This window comes from Dermacentor silvarum, chromosome 6 (genome assembly GCF_013339745.2).
Source record: "Dermacentor silvarum isolate Dsil-2018 chromosome 6, BIME_Dsil_1.4, whole genome shotgun sequence".
NCBI lineage: Eukaryota > Metazoa > Arthropoda > Arachnida > Ixodida > Ixodidae > Dermacentor > Dermacentor silvarum.
Window position 1 is genome coordinate 28,220,238 of NC_051159.1, and position 26,374 is coordinate 28,246,611.

At 45.8% G+C, this 26,374-nt stretch overlaps 1 protein-coding gene across 5 annotated transcripts in view; it reads right to left on the reverse strand.

The window, feature by feature from the left end:
• LOC119455349 (talin-2) overlaps window positions 1-26,374 on the reverse strand; it is a 324,493-nt gene that overhangs the window by 87,046 nt on the left and 211,073 nt on the right. For all 5 annotated transcript variants that reach the window (XM_049668712.1, XM_049668713.1, XM_037716732.2 and 2 more), the window contains exons 32-37: window positions 24,489-24,713; window positions 21,166-21,255; window positions 20,520-20,642; window positions 18,212-18,355; window positions 11,279-11,440; window positions 6,682-6,822 (exon numbers count right to left, since the gene is read on the reverse strand). In XM_049668712.1, coding sequence (XP_049524669.1) covers window positions 6,682-6,822; window positions 11,279-11,440; window positions 18,212-18,355; window positions 20,520-20,642; window positions 21,166-21,255; window positions 24,489-24,713 — 885 coding nt within the window. The remainder of the gene's footprint in view (window positions 1-6,681; window positions 6,823-11,278; window positions 11,441-18,211; window positions 18,356-20,519; window positions 20,643-21,165; window positions 21,256-24,488; window positions 24,714-26,374) is intronic.

Below are 26,374 nucleotides of genomic sequence, written 5' to 3' on the forward strand. Positions count from 1 at the left end.
TACTAATCTGGTGTTCCCGGTAATAAGAGTGGATCTGCATATCTTCTGTTGTGTACCAGTGTCACTGATATTAGCTTGCCACATTCTTGTGATGCAATGCTAGGAGGCTCCCAAACATGCGCAGCACCATGTTTTTTTGCCCAATATTTGTAGGCATTGACTTTTGTGAGAACTTTCTTCATATTCAATTCAACATGCGGCTTTTTTCTTGATTCAATATAATATTCGACTGGCAATCTACTACTCGGTATTTGCATATCCCTAATAAAAAGGGAAAAAAAAAAAGGTCATCTATGTGATTAACCTGACAGAAGCATAAAGCTACAAGGAAACCCATACAAGCTTCTGAGATGGTTGCTTTACCATCTGAGCTAACCTGGAGGCTAGCAGGTCGCAGAGTGAGGGCGAATTAATTACCAACACGAAATGCAGGGCATTAAACGTGGCAAGTCAGTTCTGCGGTAGGTTCATGAAACAAATCCCAAACTGGTTTGAAAAAAGCGCTACCCTGCAGTGTATGACACTTCCTGCCTTTTATGAATCTTCCTCCACTTTTTGTAGGATTCACTTGCTGCTAACCACGTGTAATCATTTTTATATTCCAAACAATTACTTTTCTTCGTATTCTTCTTAAAGCTGTCAAATGAAAAAAATCAGGGGCAAAGTGACACTAATGATCCCTGTAATAACAAATTTGTAATAAAATAAGAGCTTCAAGAAGAATCCACATGGTTGAAGTCAAGGGTTAAACGAAAACTTGCCCGATAGGAGTTAATCAAAGGAAAAATGGATGCCGACCAGAAACATAAATAATAGCAAGATGTTTCGGACTGTGAACAAGACTCCCCTACGGGAGCTGAAACATTGTGTTATTATTTATGTTTCTGGTCGGTGCCCATTTTTCCTATTAAGAATCTGCATGCTCGTTCATTTTTCCCATAAAGAATCCGCATGCTCGTTAAAAGCCAGATGGATGAAAATTACACAAAACCATGTCTAAAATTCCCATGATGACTGAACTGTCAGCACATGCAGACACAAGCTGCAGATTTTACCTTTAGTACGTATGGTTCCCAGTACCGTGTGACCACCGCCTCCAATATATGTGATTCGTGAGCACAAGTCCTGTTCAACAAGGGATACTTACGAAGCCAGGTTTCATTTGGTGCACGTTTTGAACAGGTTGCAATAAAAAGGCAGAAATACATGAAGGAAATGACATGTCATTCTGCTTAAACTACACCAGCCATACTCTTCAACGTGGCTTCCAACAAAGCACAGTAAATATAAATGTGTGCTTGCTATTCCTTTTCACAAGACCCAAAAAATCACACTGCACAAAACATGCAAATACGATTGCATGGTGGTTAAAAGAGCTACGAGACCAAATTTTGAGCTTGATTTATGTATTACATATTAAACTGTAAACGTCCTACAGGAACTGGCAAAATTTGAGCACAGTAAAATATTTGTATAACAATTTTTTTATATCAGTTGAATTGTACAGCAGTCTGGCAACACTGACTGGTGACGAAATGAAGTGTGTCCTGCGTGGTAACGTGCACGGTATACGAATGGTTTGGTTTTCGCATGTGCGTCTTGGTGGTCAGCTTGAGACAGTTCCTGCAGACATTCTCTGGCTTGTGCTGTTTTTATTGCATGAGCGAAACAATAGCAGGCACAATGCAACAGTGGCACCTTTACTGCGCCATTGGGTGCCCAAATAAGAGTCCAGCCTACCACGCACAAAGTTTTGGAATGTTTTGGAACAGGCAACACAGCGGTGACCCCATATTTTTTGTCATCACACCAGTCAGGTGAAAATAGTGGTCACTGTTGATGGGAAAGGCTTATAGCTAGCTATTTCAATTTGAAATTTCGGGTTAATATAGGTGCTGACTGCACAGTCGAATCTCATTATTTCGAACACGCTTAATAAGAACTTCTGGTTTATCCGAACTGATGCCGTGGTCCCGTCAAAGTTACGTGTATTCCAATGGGCGAAACCGCCCGGTAACTTGAATGCGCAAGCATTTGCAACAGTTAATTTGAACATACCGCACTCCGACAATACTCTTAACAGCGCCTTTGACCAGCATTGGTCTGACCCCTCATAGAGGAAAAGCTTAGGAGAGACCCTTCAACTCCGCACACAAAGAAAAAAAAAAAAAAAGAAACGTGACGGAAGTTTTACCCTTTGACAAGGTGGCCGTTTCTGCGTCTCGCCGGAACACGCGTGTGCATGCCTTCATCTCAGCCACGCAGAGAAAATGGCAGTGAACCCTTCTCCTTTTTGCTTACTCTAGTTTCTGGTGTTGACCTTGAATGCTAGGAATGCGGCGGAGGCTCAATCCAGCCTCGGGAACTCCGCCGTTTCGGTGGCAGAGGTAATTGGTGCCATCCATCAAGCGGGTGGGAAAACAAATTCGCTTCCCTCCTGCCCCTCCTCACAACGCCGCTCCCCTCGCCCACCCTCTCAACTCCCTCGTAACTCCCTCACCTGTGACTGTTTCCACGCTGACCCACCGCCGTGCTGGCCTGGCGCCAGCTTAGCCCGTGTCCTAAAGCTTAATTTTCTGTCGTTTTCGGGAAGTAAGCATTGGCTGGCGTAGGCAGTTTCGTGGTCCTCGCTTGCTGTGTGCTTGTGCATCGCGAAATTTCACTACTTGTATCATTCGTGCATTGAGCTATGGTGCACGAATACTTCAAGAACAAGTCCTTTTCTTAATTCGAAGAAATTTTTGGGCCCCTTCGAGTTGGAATTATTCAGATTCGACTGTATAGCTGTACCGGCCCTTTGCTCTGAGTCACAGTGATAAACTGAGAATAGCTAGACAACCACGTCCTGACCCCTTTAGGTACAATCGAACCGTTTACTACGAACTTCCACGAAAAATGGAAATGAAGCACTGACGAACCGTGAACTCCTGATGATGGCGTAGTCACCACTGACTCTTTGCAACATTGTGTGGCGGCAGTGCGTGGTGCCGCATTCTAAACTGACTCGGGCCATGTGAATACCGACAGCGATGATAGCAACGCTTGAGTGGTAGTCATTCCCATGATGAAAGGCAATAAGTGTTTGTTCCAAATTGTTGGAATAGGTGTAATGCACGTGGTGCCTTAAGGACAACTGTGCAAAAAAAGAGAGTGCTGCCGTCGTGGCCTCCGAGACTGCACCGGCACACATGCCCATTGAAACCACGGCAGGCCCCGTGCCATGCTAATTATGTTGTTCTGCCCTGGAGGCGTCCCTTGAAAGCGAGAGACCTCCTAGGCGGCTTTCAAATCTGCCTGTGGCAGTCGCTCGTTCTTCTCAAAGGCAGTATCATTGTCGTGGTTGGAGTGCACCGAGGTGCACGCTGCCACGTGCCGAACTTGGTCACGCTTCTGTGCTTTGGTACTTCGCGTGTGCCCTCTTTTTAGCATGACCAAGTTTGAAGTGTTTGTTGTAACAGCATGGCGATCTAAAAAAGGTTCGTTTTAACTGGAAGCAGTTTCAATAAGCAGGGCCTGAAAATCGGAAATGTGCTGAAATGTGGTCGTTATATCTGGGATTGTTCTACAACATAGACCGTGCTTATAGCGTAAGTCACCAAATTCGCAATTATCTGCACTATAAGCGGTCACAGTCACGTGTATACGAGAATCAAAGCATGCGACCAGGATGATGTTGCATCCATTTAAATTTACGAATGTTGAAAGGTCAATATCTGGGAACCCACTATCTTCGTATGAAGCAGACAAAGTAAGAGAGAAAGAAAAGAGAGAAAAAAAAACAGAAACTACATAAAGGAAAGTAAGTCGCCAGCTAAATTTTAGAACTGCTCGTTTATTCTAATTTCCCTGTGACACTGCCACCAACTCCCCAGAACTAATCTAGAACAAGGACAGAAATTTCGGACGTCGTAAAGTGTCTCCTTAAATTTCTCGGACTGATCCACGTGCCACGATCTGCGGGCCACGACAGCAAACTACGTTTCCGTCACTCGAGTGTTGCCCGTGCCCTCTGTGCCCTCACTTTCGTTGTCGAAGTGGTTCCTTCACTTCCAAAGAGCTACAATGCGCATGCATTCAGTGTGGAGGGCATGCTGCTGATAAGCGGCCGAGCAAAGGCTTCTCTGTCGCCTAAGCAACCCCCACGCACCCGCATCGTGCTGCCAGCACTTTTGTTTTTCGTTCCTTGTTAGTTCGCTTCCCATCTCGCCCTCCTCCTCATCGCCCACATCGCTCACCTCTCTTCATCGGCTGGCGCACCTCGTAGACTCACTACCGCGCTTGTCCGGGATCGGTTTTTCCACAGAAGCCGCATTATAGCCGGTATTTCGAGTCTACAACTGCACTATAAGTGGTACACATGAGGGGGGTAAACGGGAGTCAGAAAACCGTGCTTTACAGCCGGTCCTGCACAATAAGCGGTCACGTTATAAGCGGACTAAGCTGTAAGCGGGTTCGGCTGTAGTACTAAAGAAGTTCAAAAGTACTGAAGTGCAATAAAAGATACAGGCAAAGCACCTAGGCACACACAAATAGCACAGAATAGGTGTTTAAACTACAAAGAATGGTTCAAATATCAGATTAGTCTTATGTGTGGAAAGCTTTAATGTTGGTGAGATGGAACACTGTTTATAAATGATAGTGTCTGTGTGTGCCCATTTGCTTTGGACAAGTCCTTTAAAGGGGTCCTGAATCACTTTTTATCAAACTAGCGGTATTTACGCTATGTAGCAGAGCGCAGCTACATGCAACTGTAGTACGTATGTGCAGTGTTTGTGTTGTGCACGACAAGGCTTGAGTGCGTGCTCGTGCTCGATGCTCCAGTATGACCTGTGCTGATGCTTGACCGATGGAGATTAGTCACATCCAACATTGCATTTTGAAGCGCCATCAATAAGTCTGCCAAGGCGTCTAACCAGTAGCGGCCAGGTGGGAGCGCACGCTGTCAACCATGCATGCGGTCTGAGTTTCACGTGGTTTGAGGCTAGTTGAGCGTTCAAAGCTAGTCGAAATTAGCGGGACCAGACCGCTAAGACACCGATAAGCAGGGTGGCCAAGTTGAAATCTTACGCAGGCAGCCACGGCCTGAGCGGGAGAAACCATAGTCGGCTTATTCCAGAAGTATTTAATTATTATAAAAACTCGGAAGCAGATTTTCACTTACTTCAGATTGTTTATTAAACTTCGTCAATAAATATACACAGTAACTGTAGGAAGAAGTAAGGTCCCTGTATGTTCCAAAGGTAGCGCAAACCATTGTTCAAATAGGAAAGGAGAATTTCCTCCCTGCCTCTACCCCTCTCCTGACTTCTTCGGCATTTTCCGCTCACCCATTGGACGAGGCTTGACACGTGACGAATAACCCACGCGACTTTCGTTATCGCGGGAAAATGGCGCCATTAGTGAGCGTAGACTTTTTACATTTTTGAAGACGCGCTCGGCTGCAGCACGATGCCGACTTGCTGTGCTGTTGGATTTTCGAATAGCATTGCCAAGGGGGGCAAGCTTTTTGCGGTTCCTCGTGGCAAATGAAACCTCAAACGGCGAGCGATATGGCTCCACCGTATCGGAAGAAAGAAATTTGACTGCCACCGAGGGAGGTCATTACTGAGGGGGTTTCTGATCGCTGTTGTCACCCAGTTAGTGATGAATGCGGTAAGGTGGGTGCGTTCGCGAGTTCACCATCAGCCAACAACTGAGTAAAAAAAAAAAAAAAAAAAAAGACCCGGTTTATGCTCTGGGGCGAACAAAAGGGCGCATTTTGGCAATATGAATACCAGCATGACTTCTAATAAAATGAGCATAATGAAAGAGTCGACAATTAAAGAGCAAAACGCAGAAAGCGCGCGCACACACGAGAACCAAGGCATATAACTGATGGGGAAAGAAAAGTGCGCGGATGCACTTCGGAAATAATTAAAAAAAAAAAACACGCTGAGGGTATTTAGCACATAAATGTACCCGCCGTGTTGTGTGTGCATAGTTTGATGTACCTCTTTGTCTTCGTAAATGTGTCAGGTAAGTAGAACACCATTCGATTCCGAGAAACAATCAGCAGTGGTAAAGACTGCTTAGGATTGCGTTTAACTTGTTCTACCTTTCGTTTTCCTCGTCTGAGCGATGCAGATTCTACTAATAATTGAATGTAATACATATCTTACGTAGAAATCTCACGTACGAAGAGCCTTGTGAAAATTCGCCCAGAACAGTCGCGCTTTAAGCAAGCGCTTCGACGCGCTGCATGCGATACGATATGAAGCGGGCGGTTGCGGAAGCGCACTTCGCTCACTGGGCGAGGAGGAAACGGCGCGGAGAGGTGGAGTTTGCGCTACCTTTGAAAAATACAGGGACCTTAGGAAGAAGTGCACTGATCCAAACAGATCCAAACCCCGTTTTTGATTAATGTCAGCTATTGGCCAAGAACCGCTGCGCTTTCAGGATGCTTTATGACAAAATAAAGCGTCCAGAAACGAGTGAGGAACATGGCGTCCATTGAAAAGAGAGCATTTGAAAGAAAGGTGACTTCGCGCTCTGCTTACGCCTTCCACGCGCCGTGGCAAAACTTGGCTGAGATGTTCACAGCAGCATATGCTATTCGTAAACTATGTTTTTTTTCACCAAGCCCTGTCGTGCACAATACAAGCTGATACTAAGCAGTGGAGCAAGCACAGTACAGGCACACACCTTGTGGCTGATCTTGGCAGGCACACCAGCAAATTCAGGGGAGCTGGCAAATGTGGTAAGGCTGTCCACGGCCTCGATCAGTGGCCGAGTAGCCTCTCCACACCGCTGCCTGTTGGCATCGCTTGGGTCCTGGTCCAGCACCTGCAGTGGTACAACCACGCACAGCTGCATTCACACTGGTGACCGACAAATGTTGATCACTGACCACAAGTGGCTTCAGAGGAGTGACTCACAGTAACCGATATTCACACTGGCAAGCGCGACCTACCCATTAGCACAATGAAATTTCTTGCGATTGGTGCCATTTGCGTCTGCTCGCACCACCATTGCCACGTAAAATGAGCGTCAGCATATACAGTACAGCCTCGTTGATACGATCCTGTTTTGTATGATTTCCCGGGCCAACGTTCGCGATCAAGAACAGAATATGACCCAATGCATTTATGCTTTTTTTTTACCGGTTGATACTTTGCTGGAAAGCACAATCTTTCAGCATAAATGTTCGGTATATTGCCAAACCGCGATCATAAGATACGTTTCCCTCCCACTAGATTCCATGTAAACAAGAAAAGGTGTGCGACACACGCGATTGAGGGCAGTAGGTGCCCACAACAGCAGCTTTCCCACAATACCGCCTGCCCATGTCACGTAAAAATGCCACCCGCACTCGGTTTCCTTTTCCAGTACCAAGCATTTTCACATATCTGTCGCAAGTGGCATAGGAAGCATACTGTACGCTTTTAATAGGCAATAACCTAGATGTGCCCCGGTCCCTTCTGCAGGCTGCGCGTCATGTTTCACTCTGACGCCATCGCATTGCCTACCAGCTCAATTTCGTTTAAGTTTCCCATTGCTGTCTTAAAACTAAGGGTGCACAAATACTCCAATATTTGATTTCAAATCGAATAATTACCATTCAAATAATTTGATTTGCAAATTGAATATTTAGTATTAGATTTTCCAAATATTCCGCATGTGCCATGAATGACCAGTCGGTGCCTTGACGTGTGCGGTGTTCCCATCATGCGCAATCTCTATTGGTACAAAGTCATACCACGTAGACCAGACTAATTGAAATGACTGACGCTACGCGTACAGAGGGAACAACAAAAACAGCACGTAAGGAAAGCATGGAAGCATGTGCGAAAATTGGGCCACTTAGCCACTAGAAGAATACGAGTGTTGAGGGTTCACGCATGCAGATTCACACAGTTCAGAGCTTTCTGTCCACATGTGAGCACATAGAAGAATTTGGCCCTATGGCACGTGTGCTCGTGGTAGTTGCCTGCCCGCGTACTCGAACGCCGCTTCAACGGCCCGTCAATCTAACCTCTGCACATAATCTCGCGGCTGATCCCCGATGAGTCACCTGTAGGAACATAATAGTGACAAGCTTTCTTTCCACGATCGTTTGCGGCCCGTTTTCACATCCTCCTGCGGCAAATTTTCGTCACGGCCGCACCATTTGCTGCACTGTCTAGCCCGTTAGGCCTAATCGGAGCTGTGTTGTCGGGTGTCGGTGACTAAAGTTACGGTTTGGTATCGAATGAACGCAGATGTTTTCACAGTGGTCGTACGACCCTCAGAAAACCCCCAACAAACCGCCTCACAAACAAAACCGAGTGTACGGGATGACTGTTTTTCACGGCTGCAATCTCTGCAGAACACCGTACGGTAGCCCCAAGCTCGTTCTGAATGCCTTTCGTAGGCACATATCGTAGCTTCAAGCGACCCGTCATAAGGCTAGTTTTGGATTTAGATGGCAGGCTCGAAAACTTGTCATGTGACTATAGTGCGATGACTGCCAGCTGCAGATGCATTGGTACGGGCAACAGATGGACGTGGATGGAAAAAAAAAAGGGGGGGGGGGGAAGAGGAAGGGATGAGGGCGTCGTGCAAGCATGCCGTGGGCCTCCCAATTTGACAACTCTTTACCGTCAGCACCGGCCGTCACGTGCACATTTTCTACTTTAGTCCATCGTACATATTGGCCTTAACGAGCTAAATATAAGCCTCAGAAAGAACCTGCCATAAAGATGAAAAAGACATCCCATTACCTGGGAAAAAAAAATGGAAAGCAAATCTTTCTGAGCAATAGAAGATTGCCATTAAGCACAGTATGGCCTACTATTAAACTGAAAACCACATTGATATTTAAGACAAGTTCGCCAGTTCTTCAGCTTCAGAGAGAAAAATGCACTTGCTTCTATTTGACAGACATTCTACTGACACGTAAATATTTTTCAGACCTTCATATACAAACTGAGTAACAACAGTGAATCAGTGGTGGAATACTAATTTGCTGTTCCATTTAATAAGAGAGCATACTATACATCTTGATTGTTAGGTAAATCTGAGTTACTGATAGCTAGTAATATTTTTGTTACTTAATGTGAGTAGCCTCCCAAATGTGCACCACTGCATTTTCTTGATCAAAATTTGTAAGCACTAAACTTTGTAATAAATTTTATTTGATGTTCAATTCAATAATCAGCTTCTTTTTTCTCAATTCAACTCGATATTCAATTTGAAATCTACTATTCGGTATTTGCACACCCTTATTAAAACAAAAACGCGCATCTTGAGGCCCACAAGCTCGGCACACGTCAGCGTCTTGTGCTGCAACATTTCTGGGTGAATGGGCCCCTCAAAACTTGCCAACACTCGAAGAAGCTGCTGACCCAGGCCGAATTCGAAGAGCGCAAACTTTCCAGGCCCCTCGGGCCCCACCAGATCAGTTGGGGGTTGGCGTCTCGTTCTGCAACAATTTGCGCAACGATTCGCATTACGTAGATGTCTACCAGAGTTGAGTTTTTAGCGACTTCGGAACGTGCGTTTTCCCGGTTAGTTTCTTGCGTTCTTTTTTAAAACTTATGAACGAGGTTCTACTGTACTGACGTCCTGTTCCTGCACCCCCGATTGGTTTAGCAGTTTTGTGACTGACCCGAAATGATCGTGACCAACTTGGTTGCATAACCTCTATGACTCGCTGGTCTGAATGCTGCCCTAGGATTTCTCTTGGTAACTGTTCTCTCTTGGTATATTGTTTCTATCTGTTTCTCTTGGTATTTTGTTCGGGAAACAATAGTTTCCCGAACAAAATAGCCTGGCCAGATGGGAGAAGGTGCACTGTGATCCAGCGAGTGCAATTTTGAAGGCTATGTCCTAAATTGCAAAACAAAGTGACGATCAGAATTGATTGCAGTGATGATTGGGTGCTACAAAAACACTTGAAATAACCGATTACAAAAATTACATCTTGAATCTTTGATTAACATGGCACTAAGGATTGCATTGTGTCTAAAGCATCATAAGCATGTTTTCCATCAGATGGTGCTCAAAAAAAATCAAATCTGGAAGCTATGAAACACATTCTAAAGGGCAAAAAGGTGGGACATGTGTATCCTAATTGTTCACTTCCTCATCTGCAGAAAGACTTGAAAGGCTGCCACACTATAGTACAAGCATTTTGCGCATTTCCACTGAGCCTATTGAGCACCCTTTGTATGAGCATTGTCTTCAGAGCTACCCAATATATCACAAAAGTTCTCAGGAAACAGAGGCTTTTTGGAAAGCCCTGTGATGAGTGGGTGAGGCTGATAATAAATTATTAATTATTTTTTCTTAGGAGTGGGTATGCCAAATTACCATGATTAGCATCACCAAATGCAGAAGAATACACAGCTGTCGTGAATATAGATGTCTTTGTGCACTTTGAATGAATAGATCGAGGGAGAAACGGGCTTGGACTTAATCTTTGCTTATATCGCGAAAAAACTGCTCAAAAGAGATTTCACTCATCTTTGCTGTGGCTTGAAAAATGGCAATATTTTTGTCAGACTTCAAAGTTAAGTGGGCTACACAATGCAGAATGGGTGCAGATTTCAAGAAAAAAAGTGGGCTACACAATGCAGAATGGGTGCAGATTTCAAGAAAAAAAATTAATTATCCCACATGGTGCACAGTAGCATTAATGAGGGAATTTATTTCTCGAGAGGATTTGAAGTTTGAGTAATGTAATCTGGTAGAAATTAATTTCGCTGTCTGTACAATTTTCAGGTAAACTTTTGTAGTGCAGGCAAATGTTTTTCCCTGTTAGGGCTCCATTATAATGCATTCGCTTTCACAAACATGCCAGAATGTGTAGATCATTTTCAGAAAAAAAAAAATGCCACTTTAAATAATTTTTTGCTAAATTTTAAGAGGATAGGCACTATATAACTAAACGTAAAATAATTTGCAATTTTGCTGCAGTGAAACAGCCGTGCTGAAGCAAGAAGGGACACTGCAGATCGTATGAGACTGAACCGAATGTTAGCAGCTGTTTGCTTTTGAAAAATCCAAAGCTTAATTTTTGGTGGAGGGCATCGACATATCAGCACAAAGGCATCTGTCCACTTTGGAATGTCGCACCTGGTGCTTTGCCAGCGGAATTCCATGGCCACTATGATGACAGAAATGTAAAAATAGAGATTTTTTCTTCTTCTTTTTGCATAGCACAAGTACCAGCAATCAGAAGCCCCAGTTGGACCAGTGCTCAAGGCAGCCATGTGTCACAATGCTGATGCTGCAGTTGATGAAACGATAGAGCACCGACCTTGATTTCCTTGACGAGGCTGGCCGTGGCACTTGCAACATCCTTTGCTGACTGGACAAAGTGGCGCTTCGCAACAGGATTGGTGGTTTTAGACGAGGCAACTCGGCAAGCGTTGCAGAGAGACGATGTGTGCTTGGCGATCACTGTAGCTGCTGACAAGATCTGTGGTGCACAGGAATGAAAAGGCAAAACAAAAGACCTACTGACAAAAGCATACAAGCAGTGTTTCATGGCACAATGACAGTGTAGGATGGAGTTAATCTGCTGGTTGCAGACATTGCTCAAAAATAAAAAAAAGTTCTTGGGATGGACAACTTGTGTTCTGCCATTGTTCCTGCGTGTGCTTCTAACAAGTTTGCACCTTCAGAATTAAACAGCACAAATAACTAACACATACACTTTGGCAAGTTTACCTCAAGTAGCTGAAAATTTCTACTGTATAGGCCAACAAGCCACATGCAAGCTTTAAACCATGCAATTTGCAATGTTTTATTTCCTCAGGCTTTTTCCTTTGAGCATTCTTTTTGTTCACCTTTCTTCGTAGCAGGGGTTTATTTTTTATGTCTTTACGATAGCCAGCCTTTTGATGACCTGCATGCCCAGGCTTACATAACGTGAACCACAACCTAATGTCACTATTACGAGGTACAAGTATATTTCAAATCAAGTACATTTTGAATAAAACATCCCGTTAACCACGCTCTTGGCACCTATACAAGATTTACGATAGTGAGACACAGTTTGCTTCACAGGAAACACTTTTTTCCCATATTTCAGTTGATGATACTTGGTACAGACAATACTATTCACAAATGTTGAGAACGTTATTACGTCCCCTGTTCTAAACGATCGAGGTATTCTGTAAGACTATCTCTATGTCATTACCTAGGTGTTAAACTCCTTCTCTTTTCCTATATGCCTTCAACAATTCCTTTCTACTAAAGGTATCGAACACAAATACCTTGGACTCCTCCTTATCACTCATAATTTATGTTGGTTGTAAGCATGTGAATGTAACATACAAAAAGAGGCTTAAAAAATTGTTACCTCCAACTCCCTCTTCTTGGCTAAACTGCTAACATAAAGAAACTCTAATCCACACAATATATGGTTTGGAACACAATCTGAAACCCACACTGAGCAGCAGAAAAAAAAAAAAGAACAAAAAAAAGCAGCATTGCTGCGCAATTAAGGCTCAACTCAATCAGAACTCTGGAACAACAAAAAAAGAAGATTTTGGTTCAGGCTTGCCACTTTCGTTCGAGTTTTTTATTCATGTACTGCCTGCTGTTGTGCATCAACTAGGTTACCTTATTTGTATAATATTGCTACAGAACAGTATTTGCGATGACGAAGAGGCGAGCAGTGTGAAGACGACGACGATGATTAGAGGCTTGCGCGGGATGTTGCCTCTTGGCCAAGTGCGGCGTATTTGCTTGTAAATATACTTGTATATAGGTTTTTGTCTGCATCTTCCTACGTAACAGTATACACATGAGCTTGCTGTCACCCTGGAAGTGGCAGTGCTGTTAGCACAGTTTTCAACGTGTCGCCTCACCAGACAGGCAAGTTATTATACACTCATGAACTTTTAAAATTGGCGACCATCAACCAGGTCTCCGGTGGTGGGAGACCTACATATATATTTGTTAAAATGATAAAAGTACTTCGCAGTTGGGTGGTTGCTTTTGATCCCACTGGAACATAGACTGAAGTAGGTGAAACAGAAATGATGTATTAATTTGGATCTATTGCTTCTGTTGGCTTCCGAGGGTAGGCTTCTAAGACATGGTTTTTTTTGGCAACTAATTACGAGTTGAAGAACAGCATGCATTCCCCCCCCCCCCTTTCCCTCCTCATTTTATTAGCCTTTCCATGCCGCACTGGAGCACTTTCAAATTTTTGTACAAAATAAATTGATGCTGTCTTTCTATAATTACTCTTAGGTAATGCAAACAAATATATTTTTTTTTATTTGTACCATCACATTTTTGCTCCGTAGTTGAAGCATAACTGAACCGTTTTTGCTGAACCAGAACGAAAAAAGTTTTGATGCAGCACTATGGTGTGGAACATTTTTCACTATTAACAAGATTGAGTCCAACCCACTTGTAACAATATTAAAGTGCCAATAAAAGCCTTTGCGCCCACATTGGACCACAGAGTGCATGCAATAGAGCAGAAGCGCTCGCACAGAGGCTGCGAGTGCATTTTGTGTTCGCCCGTCGTGATGCATGTCATTGCAAAGGCCAGATGTCCGATGTGCTATTTTGACTTCACGACGCCGTCACTTTAAAGAGTGTTCCACAAATTAATCAGTTCGAAACATTGCCGACATGTGAGCTTTCCGCGTTCCTACCAGCACGCACACATACAAACTTGCTATACGTGTTTGTAGTAGTTGACGACTGATCGTCTGCAAACTCCACAACACGCACGCTGCCATCAGTGCAGCGTGTGCGCGTGATCTTGTGCCGGATCACTGTGTATTCGTCTACGGGTATGAACATGTATCAAGGGCGAGCTTCCTGCAACAGCATGCTGCTTGACACCCCAGCTAGCTAGGCCTAACCAAAGCTGTCTCGTCGGGAGTCGGTGGCCAAAGTTTTAACGTGACAGCGTTAAGGGCCCCTTGTAACAGAATATCCGGCGTCAGTGTCCGTGGCAGAGAAAATCATCCCCAACCATCCCGGCCCACCCCAACCACGCAGGCCCTCCGCATGGCGCAAGTTGTTAGAGAACAAAAATTGAATTGCTCACAGTGAAATCCATCAGAAAAATGGTAAAGTACGACTTAAACCACAACCTACAGACATGGTGGCGTTGGACTATTATTTGAATGTACAAGAAAACATAATTCTGTTACGAGGAGAGAAAGAGAGAGAGAATAAACGTCTTTATTATGTAAATGCAGCTTTGAAAAGGCGTCCTCATTCCAGAATGCCTCGAGCTCGGGCCGCGTCCTGGGTGCTCGCAATCAGCCGTTGCTGATCTTCGAGGTCGGAGCTGGCCGAGGCTCTCTCCCAAAGCTCATTGGTGTGGTAAGGGTTCGGAGGATTGAAGATGATTGCCTTCCTCCCTCACATTCCACGGTCTCCGCGTGCTCCCTTCACCGTGCTGTGACGGCGCCGCCCGCTCCCTGAAGTTTCGTTTACTGCCGTTATCATGAAGCGAGCATTGGCCGGCGTTGGCAGTTTCGTGGCCCTCGCTCGCTATGCGCGCCGTGATATTCCACGACATGCACTCAAGATTCTGGTTTCAGCCTCACTGGCTGTTCGTTTGCACCACGTGCCCTTCTCCTCCACTTCGTCTTTCTTTCTTCCTCGAGGACTCCTTGGCATGCCCGTTTGAGGGGAGCGTTCACCGTCTCCGCTGACTTCCGTACTCCGAGGCAGCCGCACTGTAACCGGTATTTTGTTTCCCGCAACTGCACTATAAGCGATACGTGTATACATGGAGTGCTATGGGAAAATTAACGGGAGTCTGAAAAGACCGCACTATAAGCGGTTATGTTATAAGTGGTCTATACTGTAAATGTAATCACGTCCGCTTTTCAAATAAAAAATTTGAACCTGAAACACAGTACAATGTTGAAAACGGTGGGGATTGAGGGAGGCGCCGGTGCCATTGCGTGGGCTTCACCTGTTCTGCCGTCCCTCGCAAACCCCGCCCGCGCCTAGCCAGTTCCCATGGTGGCGCTGCGCACGCGGTGGTTAGGCGCGGTGGTTTGCGGTGAGGGCGGGGCGCTGACATCACTACGCAGCCACGTTAGCTGCTAGCGGCGGAGTGTGGCTCTCTTATCTCCGGGACCGGCGCACGGTACGTACATGCTTGTGACTAGGACCTTTGACGTACACCTTTGTGACTAGGATGAGCTCGCGCATGGTGCCTTTGCCCGTGCGGGGAGCGCGTACTTTGTGCTGATCCTTTCCCGACGCTAAGCCGACGAGCGGTGCCTAGTGCACTTGCCGAAAGCGTAAGCCGAAGGAGATTGCCTGAGCTCTCGCGAGTTGACCCATTGGTTATCGCCAGAGGAAGTAGCATAGCCGCCGGGACTTTTCCTAGAGGCATGTCCCAGCTTGAGCCTGTGCTCTCGCAGCGACGTGCTATAGGCGCCTGTTATTGTATTTTCGCCCTGGTGCGGGACCCCTTTGGTTCCCCGCCACGCGGGCGTTTGTGCAGTGCTGGTGCCGACGGATTCAATAAACGGTTTCCGTCAATTCAGGGCTTTACTGTGTTTTTTCGTGCGTCGCTCGGTAGCCCCTTGCGGCCTGTGAGCTCGCGCGCGAACGGTGCTGGAGGCGACGGCTGACGCGGCCCTGTGACTCGCTAAGCTCGAACCCGCGGTGGTTGGTCTCCTGTGAGACACTAAGAACCCACAAAACACAACAATAAAAAGCGTCTCAGAGTGCTACCTTGGCGTTTACTTCACAACGAAACTTAAATGGAACGTACACATTCAGCATTCCATATCGAAGGCCAGTAAAATGTTGTTTTTTATTCGTAGAAATTTCAAATCTGCCAGTAAAGATGTTAAAGAAACACTTTATTTTACCCCTCTATGATTTAGGACCCATATCAGGACTATTTAATTCAAGTAATAGAAAAACTTCAAAATCTGGCTGCCCGCTTTGTCTCCAATAGTTACAACCCGTTCGAAAGTGTCATTGAAATAAAAGCATTGCTGGGCTGGGAAATGTTAATCACCAGAAGAAAAAAAATGACACTCAAGTTCTTCCACCGTATCTTCTACAATCAAACAGGCATTCATAGCCACAACTACCTATCGGAGCCAACTTATGTCTCGAATCGACTCGACCACTCAAAGAAGGTGCGTGAATACAGCTGCAATATGAACCGTTTTGCTGAATCATTCTTTCCACATACGGTGAAAGACTGGAATTTGTTGCCGGAAGAATGTGTTTCAGTGTCTGATAATCACAACTTTTTTTTCGCGCCTGTGTTTGTTACAATGCATTACTGTCATAACTTTGTTTAAATTTTCTATTACGCTTGAAAATGTTAACTCATTGTATGTTCCACCTTGATGTTAATTTGTATTGTGTATTTATTGTTTATTTCTGTGAATTAGTTAACATATCTTTATTCAACTGCCCCCCCCCCCCCCCTGCGATAATGCCTTCGAGGCGACTCAGGTATTCTGTAAATAAATAAATAACATAACTCTGCCCATAAAGCTTAATTTGTTTTCATCAAAAAAATGTTGACTAAGCAATATCAGGGCAGGGGGGCATAACATAATCAGCATAAAAAAGTCGGAAGGCAATGGCAAAGAAGAAGGGTGTGTCCTTTAATATTTGTTCAGCATAAAGCGAATACAGTGAAGCCCCGCTGATACGTTCCTCGCTGTTGCATTTTCCCGGCTGCTACGCTGCATATCCGCAGTTTTGAACTAAAGCTCACTGAATGTTCCCATTTGATATGTTGCCATTCTGTAATGTTCCCGCATATTATGTTGCATTTGAACACTGCAGTTACGTAAATTTAGCGGTGCAGAGGCAAATTCACTCTCACAAGTTGTTATGAAGACAATAAATGTATACTCGCAGTTAAGCTTGTCAAGCCTTGCCAGTGGCCCCACCTCGTAATGCTGGAAGTATGCAAACGTCAGTCCCGATAAGCGTATCTCAATGTAATTGTGGCTGTTGCCGGTTCTTTAAAGTCACCTTCGCCGTAATACAGTCTGTTATGCGGCGAAGCATGTGTAAAATATTACAGTGAAGCAGTATAGAAGGGCCACTATCACGGAACTTAGCATGGGCCTCTTAATTTACACGCACGCACACGCAGCCTCCGGTCACAAAACGAGTGCTGCGACGTCTAATAACTGTACTGTGTGGGGATTGAGGGTTGCGCCGGCATGATTGCGCTCGCTTCGCCTGCTCTGCCATCCCTCGCCATCGTTCCCCGCTGGCCTCCTTCGCCGCCTAACCGGTTCCCGCGGTGGCGCTGCGCACGCGGCGGTTGGCGGTGAGGGCGGAGCGCTGACGTCACGACGCGGCCGGTTGTCGGCCGCTAGCGGCAAAGCGTGGACTTCTCTCCGGGACCAGCGCACGGTACGTTCATGCTTTCCTCTCGTCCGCCGACACCTTTGTGACTAGGACTGGAGCTCGCGCACGGTGCCTTTGCCCGTGCGGGGAGCACGTACTTTGTGCTGATCCTTTCCTGACGCTAAGCCGACGAGCGGTGCCATTAGTGCTCGCGCGAGGTCGTACCCCGCCGAGCCGCACTTGCCGAAAGCCTAAGCCGAAGGATATTGCCCGTGCTCTCGAGAGTTGACCCATTGGTTATCGCCAGAGCAAGTAGCATAGCCGCTGGGACTTTTCCTAGCGGCGTGTCCCAGCTTGAGCCTGTGCTCTCGCCGCGACGTGCTATAGGCGCCTGTTATTGTATTTTCGCCCTGGTGCGGGACCCCTTTGGCTCCCCTCCGTGCGGGCGTTTGTGCAGTGCTGGTGCCGACGGTTTCAGTAAACGGTTTCCGTCAACTCAGGGCTTTACTGTGTTTTTGCGTGCGTCGCTCTGTAGCCCCTTGCGGCCTCTGAGCTCGCGCGCGAGCGGTGCTGGAGGCGACGGCTGACGCGGCCCTGTGGCTCGCTAAGCTCGAACCCGCGGTGGTTGGTCTCCTGTGAGACACCAAGAACCCACAACTGGCAGCCATTCAAAGCTGTTTCTGACACTGCTGTGCCGGCTTGGGCCTTCCTCAGTGTTATGCTTTCCCAGCTGTTACATTCCTTTTTTTTCTTTACATGGTCCCTTCAAAGATGCATCAACGGGGTCCTACTGTACTCGCATGAGCTGAGAACTGCCACAGATGCTGAAATACATGGCATTGCAACAGTCATGCTGCCATCCATTCATGTTATGTTGGGGGGTGACCTTGATAGGTCACCCTATCAGGTGAATTGGCCTTACCTGTGGCTGGCTGCTGGCTGGGTTGGAGAGCTGCTGGCACGCCATCTGGATGGCCTGGCTAGCCCGTGCAAAGTGTGACAGGTCTACCAGACCGGGCTTGCCCGCCATGCTGGAGGAGTCTGATGCGCCCACCAAGTATGCCGCCTGCAAGAAGGTCACTGTACTCGAGGCAGCGCTCGAAACCTGATTTGTCGAGCATTCCCTCGCATACACACTATAAGAGATCCCCTTACCCTGTTTATCAATCAGTAAGGAACCTTTTCCCGCATCTACGCTCGTATAATGCACTACATATAGCAATTAAATGCAGGAAACTTGGACATGTGCATGGAATGAAAGCGCTGTCCACACAGTACGCTCAGCAGTGCATCAAGGTTTGTTAGCCGCATGGCTGATTTCATGGTGTGTCCTTGGCTGTACTATCATGTGTCACCCATGCAAAGTCTAAATGAACAAAGGTTGTGAGGTGCTGCAGAAGGATCGCATAATAAACACAACAAATAACGACAATGCGTTCAGGCGTTCCTGTCGTTTTCCGCTGATGAATGGGGATTCGGACTGCGCCGCTACGTTTCGAGTGGACGCTACCACCGCTTTTGCTCTTTAATGTCGCGCATTTGCGGCGGTCCGCGCTCAGCACGCTCCGAGTTTCGTCTGAATTAACTAGTGTGCAGCCAAATACGTCCAAATTAACGAGAGCTTGATGTTGTCAAATACAGCAGAACCTTGTGCATATTTTTTTGAAGAAAAAAACATGAGAGAAAAAATTCTAACCGGGAAAACGCCAGATTCGAAGCCACCAAAACATTTGGTAGACTTTACCATAGCTGACATCTATGTAATGCGAAGCGTTGCGCGAATCATCAAAGCACGAGACACTGACGCATGTCGAGCTGCTGTGGCGGGCGCCTACTACACTCGATCGCGTGTGGCTTGTGCCTTGTTCACATGGGATCTAGCAGTGGAAAAACGTATCATACAATCGCAGTTTGGCAATGTTCTGAACGTTGCTGTTTTCAGAGAATGTATTGGCCAGTAAAAAAAAAAAAAAAAAAAACGTGACTGTAGTGGGTCATTTTATGTGTTCTCGATCACGAACGTTGGCACCTGGAAATCGTATGAAATGGAATCGTACCTTCAAGGTTCTACTATTGCATACGCCTGCCAGGACCAAAGGATAAATCTGAATCATCCGATTTTCAAAATAAAGGACGATTGAATTAACGTGGTTTTACTGTCTCAATTAGTTATTCTGCAGAAGCCTTTACAGAAAAACAACTGTACTGCAAAATGTGCGAAGCGAGACTTGTGTGGCTGCACTACTTGCACACATCGCTACATCCCTCTAACACCATGAACGTTTCACGTGAGAACACTGGCATATTTTTGATCCCACAACCTTACGTGTGGCATGAGGCCTGGGTATTCGTCTTAGGAGGGCTTCACCTTTGTGTTTACGCCAGTGGCTACAGCTTGGTAGTAACGTGAAAATAAAAGGTGCAGGCTACCCACGGTGGAGAGTATGCTTGATTTGAAATGTAGATATCCGTTCACTTTTTACTCGTGTATGGGCCTTGTGTTGCTCTTTCAATAGAATACATGGTAGTTGCCTGTCTGCATTCACTGAACATGGCTACACCATACTTCATCCTGAGTTGACTTTGATCTATGGTGAATACTAAATGCAGTGGAATCTTGTTGATACGATCTCCACGGGAACTGGAAAATAAAACGTATCATCCGAAATACATTGCTCCTATAAACATTGGCCGGGAAATGAACAACAAATGTATTATCCTGAAAAACGTATTATGCAGAATCGTATTAACGAGATTCCACTGCATACCGTATAGACTTGTGTAAGGGCTGCAGCCCAAAATTTGGAAAAAAGAAACCTCCAGCGGAAAAGCAATTGCATTCGGTGGCCCAATGCCGCGCACACGCATTCGCGAATTTTCCCGTGCTGCATACTTCTGCGTGCCGCTACTAGATTGCGAGAGCTGCGCATTGACCTCTTATGCAATAGTACATCCGGGAATCCGGGGTGTGCACAAGGGAAGGCTTCGTCGGCACCATTTTCACCAATAGGTTCAGTCCCGTGTAAGGCCACACCTGGTCAAAATTATGATAAAAAAGTGTGGCCCTTGCACGAGTCTATACGGTAAGTACAAACCAGCGGGCACCCAGCCACCAAAGAGACAAAAAAAATGTGTGATTCATCCGGTGCATCTTCTAGAAGAGGGACACAATTGTGTACTGAGAGTGAAAGGTGCTCCACCACTCAAGTGCTGCCAAGTGATGCACGTACCTGGGCAGAAGACTCCACCAGGGTGCAGATGGTACTGGACACTTCCCGCACACTCTCGCTGAACTGCTCATGCTCACCACGCTTGGCATGGTTGGCTATACCAGTCATCGCATCACCCAGGCTCTGCACAGACCATCGTTTGGCACTGTTCACAAAGGCTGTTAAACCCTGTTAAAGTGTGACATACCACGATGTCATGCAGAAGTTACAGGTATGCACAACTGTTCTGGCAAAACATCGGTGCAAAACGAGAGCATTGATCAAACCAGGAGCCGTATTCTTGAAATAACAATTTAGGAGACTTTTGTAAGATTTTGTGTAAACAGCAATGGATGCATCAGTGTGTACGGGCTGCAGCTTTTTCTGCCAGTTTAACAAAAGTGCACGTCTTAGACAGGACAGTGAAATACACACAAGTCATGTGATGGTTAATGCTTAGTCTATTTCAATGTCCCATGTAAGGTGTGCGCTTTTCTTAAACCTGCAAATATGCACCAATTAGTACAGCAATACATTTTTTATTGAGCTTGGCACAGTGCCGCGCAGAGTTGAGTGCTCATATTGATGTGCTCACACTGACGCAACATTCGGTGCGCACATCGCCACCTTCACGCCAAATCGGTTGGACACGATGTAGTATGCTCACCCTCGACCGTTCCAGCACGGTGTCAAGGCAGTCGTAGTAGGTGAGGTCGTTGACAGGTTCGTTGGGCTGATCCAGCATGGGGCGCATCATCTGCAAGGACAGAAACAAAGTTTGACGCATGTCACCACTCAATTTGCCATGGCATTCATTTATAATCATTAGTGATTAACCATTTAAGGTCACTTCCAGAGCATTACATGCCTGCCAGCTTCTGTGTGTAAAATGGCAGATTTTTAGCCTTGTTACTATCGTCGTATTGACACAAATATTTTAAAATGTTTCACTTGCATATAGTTTAGGGCAAAACCAATTTTGAAAAAGACAAATAGAATTGCCGAGTGATTTTCTATGGTCCAATTTTTTACGACCCGTCGATTATACGTCACAGATCTAATGTATAATGGCAACCAAATTGTCACCAGCCATGAATATTTCATTAATAAACTTCACAAACATTTTTGTTCATCTGTTGCATAAATTGTTGTTGCCGCGATTATACAGCAGAGGGCCTGGTCACAGCACCCCCCTTCAGAACAGACATGAATCAAAGAATTTTAGTATTTTACCAAATTTTCTTTTCTTTTCTGGCTTTCTGTGTAGTGTTTGCAAATGCTTATAAGGTTGGCAGCTGTGGTATTACATGAGGAGGGGAGCATATACACAATGTTACTGTGACAATACGTCATACAAGGAAGACGAAAAAGACTGTGTCAATGTTACATTTAAAAAGCGTGAATCAATTAAACAAATTCAAAAACTCCCCTAATGTTAAGTAACTAAGCACTTAAACATTGAGAGGTTGCATTTGATGACAATGGAATCAGGCAGTCCATTCCCCTCTCCAATGGTGCCAAGTGTGACGTATTGGTTAGCCATTTTGGTTCTGCCACTTAAAAGCTGAATGCTTAACCAGCCAGAAAGATGACGTGAGACATGGGCTCAAGGTGGAAGAACTGTGGCACAAGTGACCGCTGACACAGTGAAATCCAAGGACAGTCTGTAGGCTGAATAAAACTTGGCTGAACACTGCGCATTATGAAATAGTGCATATAGACAATGAAGACACCTCGCATAATACTTCAAGAAGCTGGATTGCGCATAGAACAACAGAAAGTTGAACGAGATGGTAAGTGTTCGTGGTGTGTCCTTCTCGCCAATGCCTGCTTTTAAAATCATGAGTAGTAGTAACATGCACCTGCAGCCTGGGTGCACAAACCTGGGTGGACTCAGGTGGATGTGCAGCAAAAGCCTAGCACCGTATGCTCTTTCTGGGCACATTTCGTGCACCTTAACCTAAAGTGGCCTTCGGTCACACAGGAGGTCTCGCTGGTTGGTGACAGCTCGTACTGAAGCTACTGAAGGCCAAGTGAAATGGGCAATTCAAACTCTGTCCACAATAGACTAGAGGTGTGCAAATATTAAAAATTTTCAAATAATGAATCGAATAATGTCCTATTCAATTCGGTCTTCGAATATTCATAAATGCAAATATTTTCAAATACTTTTCGAATACTTAAAAACGTCAACTGTGCCCAAGTAAACATAAAATTGGAGCAAAAGTACAGTAACTGGACATTTTTGCGTTCTGCTGTGACGATCGCGAAACTTTGGAGCACGCATAAAAATCACCGCCTGGCGGGAAAAAAGCAAATTGCTTAGAAAACAAACATAGTTTTTCTTCCTTCACGTCCAATGGCGCAGTGTGTCTGTGAGCGGCACGGAAGGTCTCGAAAGTGGCGTTTCAAACCATCGATAGCGGGCGGCCATTTTTGATTTCTACTTTGACGATCACAAAACTTCAGAGTGCGTTCAAAAACCCCCGCCTCGCGGGAAAAAAGCGAACTGCTTAGAAAAGTAAAATATAGTTCTCCTTTTTCACGTCCGATAACATGGTATGTCTGTGAGTGGCACGGAAGGTCTTGAAAGCGACGTTTCAAACCATCGTAGCGGGCTAACGATGCCCAATGGAGCAGTACAGAAAGAGTTAATAAACAACACTTCATAATGCACTAGGTAACAACAGAAACTTGCTAACTTTAAGAATACTGGGATGTGAACATCGTTTTATATTGACTGTGATAAGGGCTATTCATTGTTCAAAAATTACTCTAAAGGTATTCGATATTCGATTTGATTCGGTCACAAAAACCGCTATTCGCACGCCCCTACAATAGACCCTTTTGATATTTCACAAGTGCCATTCTCTGCACTGCACATCTGCCCAACTAATGGCAGCACTGGTTCAAATGAAGCGCTAGCTGCGCACGCTGGAGTTTGTCTCTTGTGCATGGCTTCATTACTAGAGCCACACCAACATTTTTCATGTCGTAATACGAGAAAACTGCTTGTACGCGCTGTTTGCAAATATGACTATGCAACCATTCGTTGGGTAAGCTGCCTCGCAGAAAAGCTAGCTTTACAACTATGAAAAGTGTTCATTGGAACTGATGGGAAGCAAGCTGCAAGAATGAATTTTGTCAGGCAATGTGAACTCTTCTATTTTTTTTTCTGTTTAATACAAATGTGGCAGACTTTGTGTCAAAGACATGCAATGTATAATTGCAATTTATAAAAACTTTGACGTAACAAAGTTGAAAGAATTGACCCTCTGATTTGTGTCATGAAAATTTTTTCACATTGAAATGCCATAATTCTTGTCTAAGGACCCTACCCTAAATATGTGGACCTAAAAATTACAGAAAGAATATTTCCAAAATTATCCCTGCATGGGGTCCCACCCCTCTTTCCCAAGTGTTCAGCTCGTCAGCCACTATTTGCATAGCCACAGAGGCACATTGGTCTGCCGCTTAGTTGTTTTTGCAGCTGATATTCTGTTAGCTGGTAGCTGTTTAAATAATAAGCATTTGCGTTTTCTCACTGGAACTAAGTCGCATGTTGGAAAAAAGGAAGTGTTTCTAAATGAGTAATATGACCATCTAAACTGACTCAATTCAATATTAGTGTTCCTTTAATGGCTTCCAAGTGGTTGTGCCGAGCTGCTGCTGCACGCTGAACACATTACACATTGCCATGTCACGTGATCAAAAATTGCAATTGTTGATGTTCTGCGTTACTGTTTCTTTTCCCATCTGGGCAAGGAATGACAATGGATGCAGTGGGTTGGCCGGTTGGGCGTTGCTTGATCTGCTTGTAAGCCGCAGAGTCTCCAACAGAACCACTAACCATTCACTGCACGTTGGTCATTTCGTGATGCCGTGAAACGTCTCCATATTCATTTTGAATTGTTATTTCTGCGGAGTGTTTGTATGTGGCCAACGGCTGTCCATACCCCCTTGCTGTAAAAAATGAAGGATTGCACGCACCTGAATGGCCCGCACCGCACTGTCGCACTCCTTCTGCCCGGGTGCAGCCGAGGTGCACACGTCCACCAGGTGGTTGATGCTCTCGGTCACGTTGCGGGCAGCTGCAGCCAGCTGGTTCTTGGCGTTGGGGGCACTGGGGTCGGCCGCCACTGACTTGGCTGCCACCAGCAGCTTGCTCGACACCATCGACACATTCTTCAGGCTCACCACCATCTGGGAGCGCACCTAGAGCGAGACATGCACAATAGGCACACTGCAGTCAGACACAAGCACCAAATACAGTGGAATATCGTTGGTACGATCTTCACAGGAACTGGAAAATGAAATGTGTCATCCGAAAATCGGATTATCCGAAATGCATCGCTCTTTAAGTCATTGGCTGGGAAAAGAACAAAAACGTATTATCCCGAAAAACGTATTATGCAGAATCGTATCAACGAGTTTCCGCTGTATTTGAACATCATTTCAGCACCACTGCTTGCCCCATGGACATGTACTGGCAAACATTTCATCAAGTTAGCTACTTTTTTCTACACACTTGTCTCAACAAGTCTTTCCTCAACAAGTTGGTTATGACCTATCGTATTTATTTTCATAAGAAACAAACTTCTTCCACAGAAAAATAACAACAAAGTTGGGAGGGGGGGGGGGGGGGTGCATATAAAATGCAGCATAAATTTCATGGGAGAAATCGAAAGAGCAATACTGAAACGTAACATTAGCCTTTAGCACACAAAAGACACAGGGAGAGTGTAACAGACATAGACAAAGCACTCACTTGCAACAATAGTTTCTTCTTTTGACAAGCATAATACATACAGTGGAATCTCAACAATACGATCACGGCTAATACAAATTTCCGGATGATACAAATTTTTCTGTGGTCCGGCCGAGCCCCATTACTTTGCAACGTGCTACAGAACGGTTGTTACGAATCGATTTTCGACCTGCGGCGGTTGATACGAATAAACACCATCCCACCGACGGCCGTGAAAGAGAACAGCGCGCAGTTACGCGCTTTCTCCCTTTCTCATTATCAACTTGCTCGGCAGGCCTTTCCGCTACCACATCCTAAACTCACTAGACCACAATCGTCGGCCTTTCGCATGCTCCAAACGTTCCCCTCCAGGGGCCGATTCAGTCACTTCGCGCCTAATGTAGAACCCCACTGTCCAGACTGTGGGGAGGCATACTGCTCTTTATATCATATGCTCTAGCAATGCCCTGCGTTACGCAGCTCATCGCTTACCACTCTAACGGACTGGGAGGCAGCCGAGCGGCGACGTCTCAGAGCAACTACAGTCTGTCCAGAGGGCCTGCGACAGGGCGGAGGACCACGATCTTCCGACCCCGACGTGGGTGCGGCCCGCGATGGCTACGGGGACTCCCTGAAAAGGGAGGTACCCTAAAGCGGTTCCTCAGGACCACCAGTAAAGTTATTTGTCTGTCTGTCTGTCCCTTTCTCTTTTGGTGCGGAGGCGCGGACGCGGCGCCGGACAGCGTGGAGGCTGCGACCGGGTGCGAACAGTTTGAAGTGGTGGCGCTTTTGTTGCTTTTGTGCTTTTCCCCACACAGGCGTGGGGAAGCGCGGCTGCCGCAGCGAGCGAAAGTTCATGCAGTCTATCGCTTCAACGGAAACTGAGCAGCGTAAGCACAGCGCATACAAAGGTCAGAGTCGTGTGGAGATCGCTTTCAAGATATGGTGCACACGACAATACCGACAGCCGCCATGGGCGCGAACGCATTTGTTGGCAGATTAGAAGCCGCCGCCCCCCCCTCCCTCCCTCCCGCGCTGCCTTCCCGCTTTGCTTTTTCGCGTGGGAGATTGCGTCGCCAGTTCCGCTTGCGCCGGGTTGCAAGATACGCATTTAGTGCCGCAGCACAGC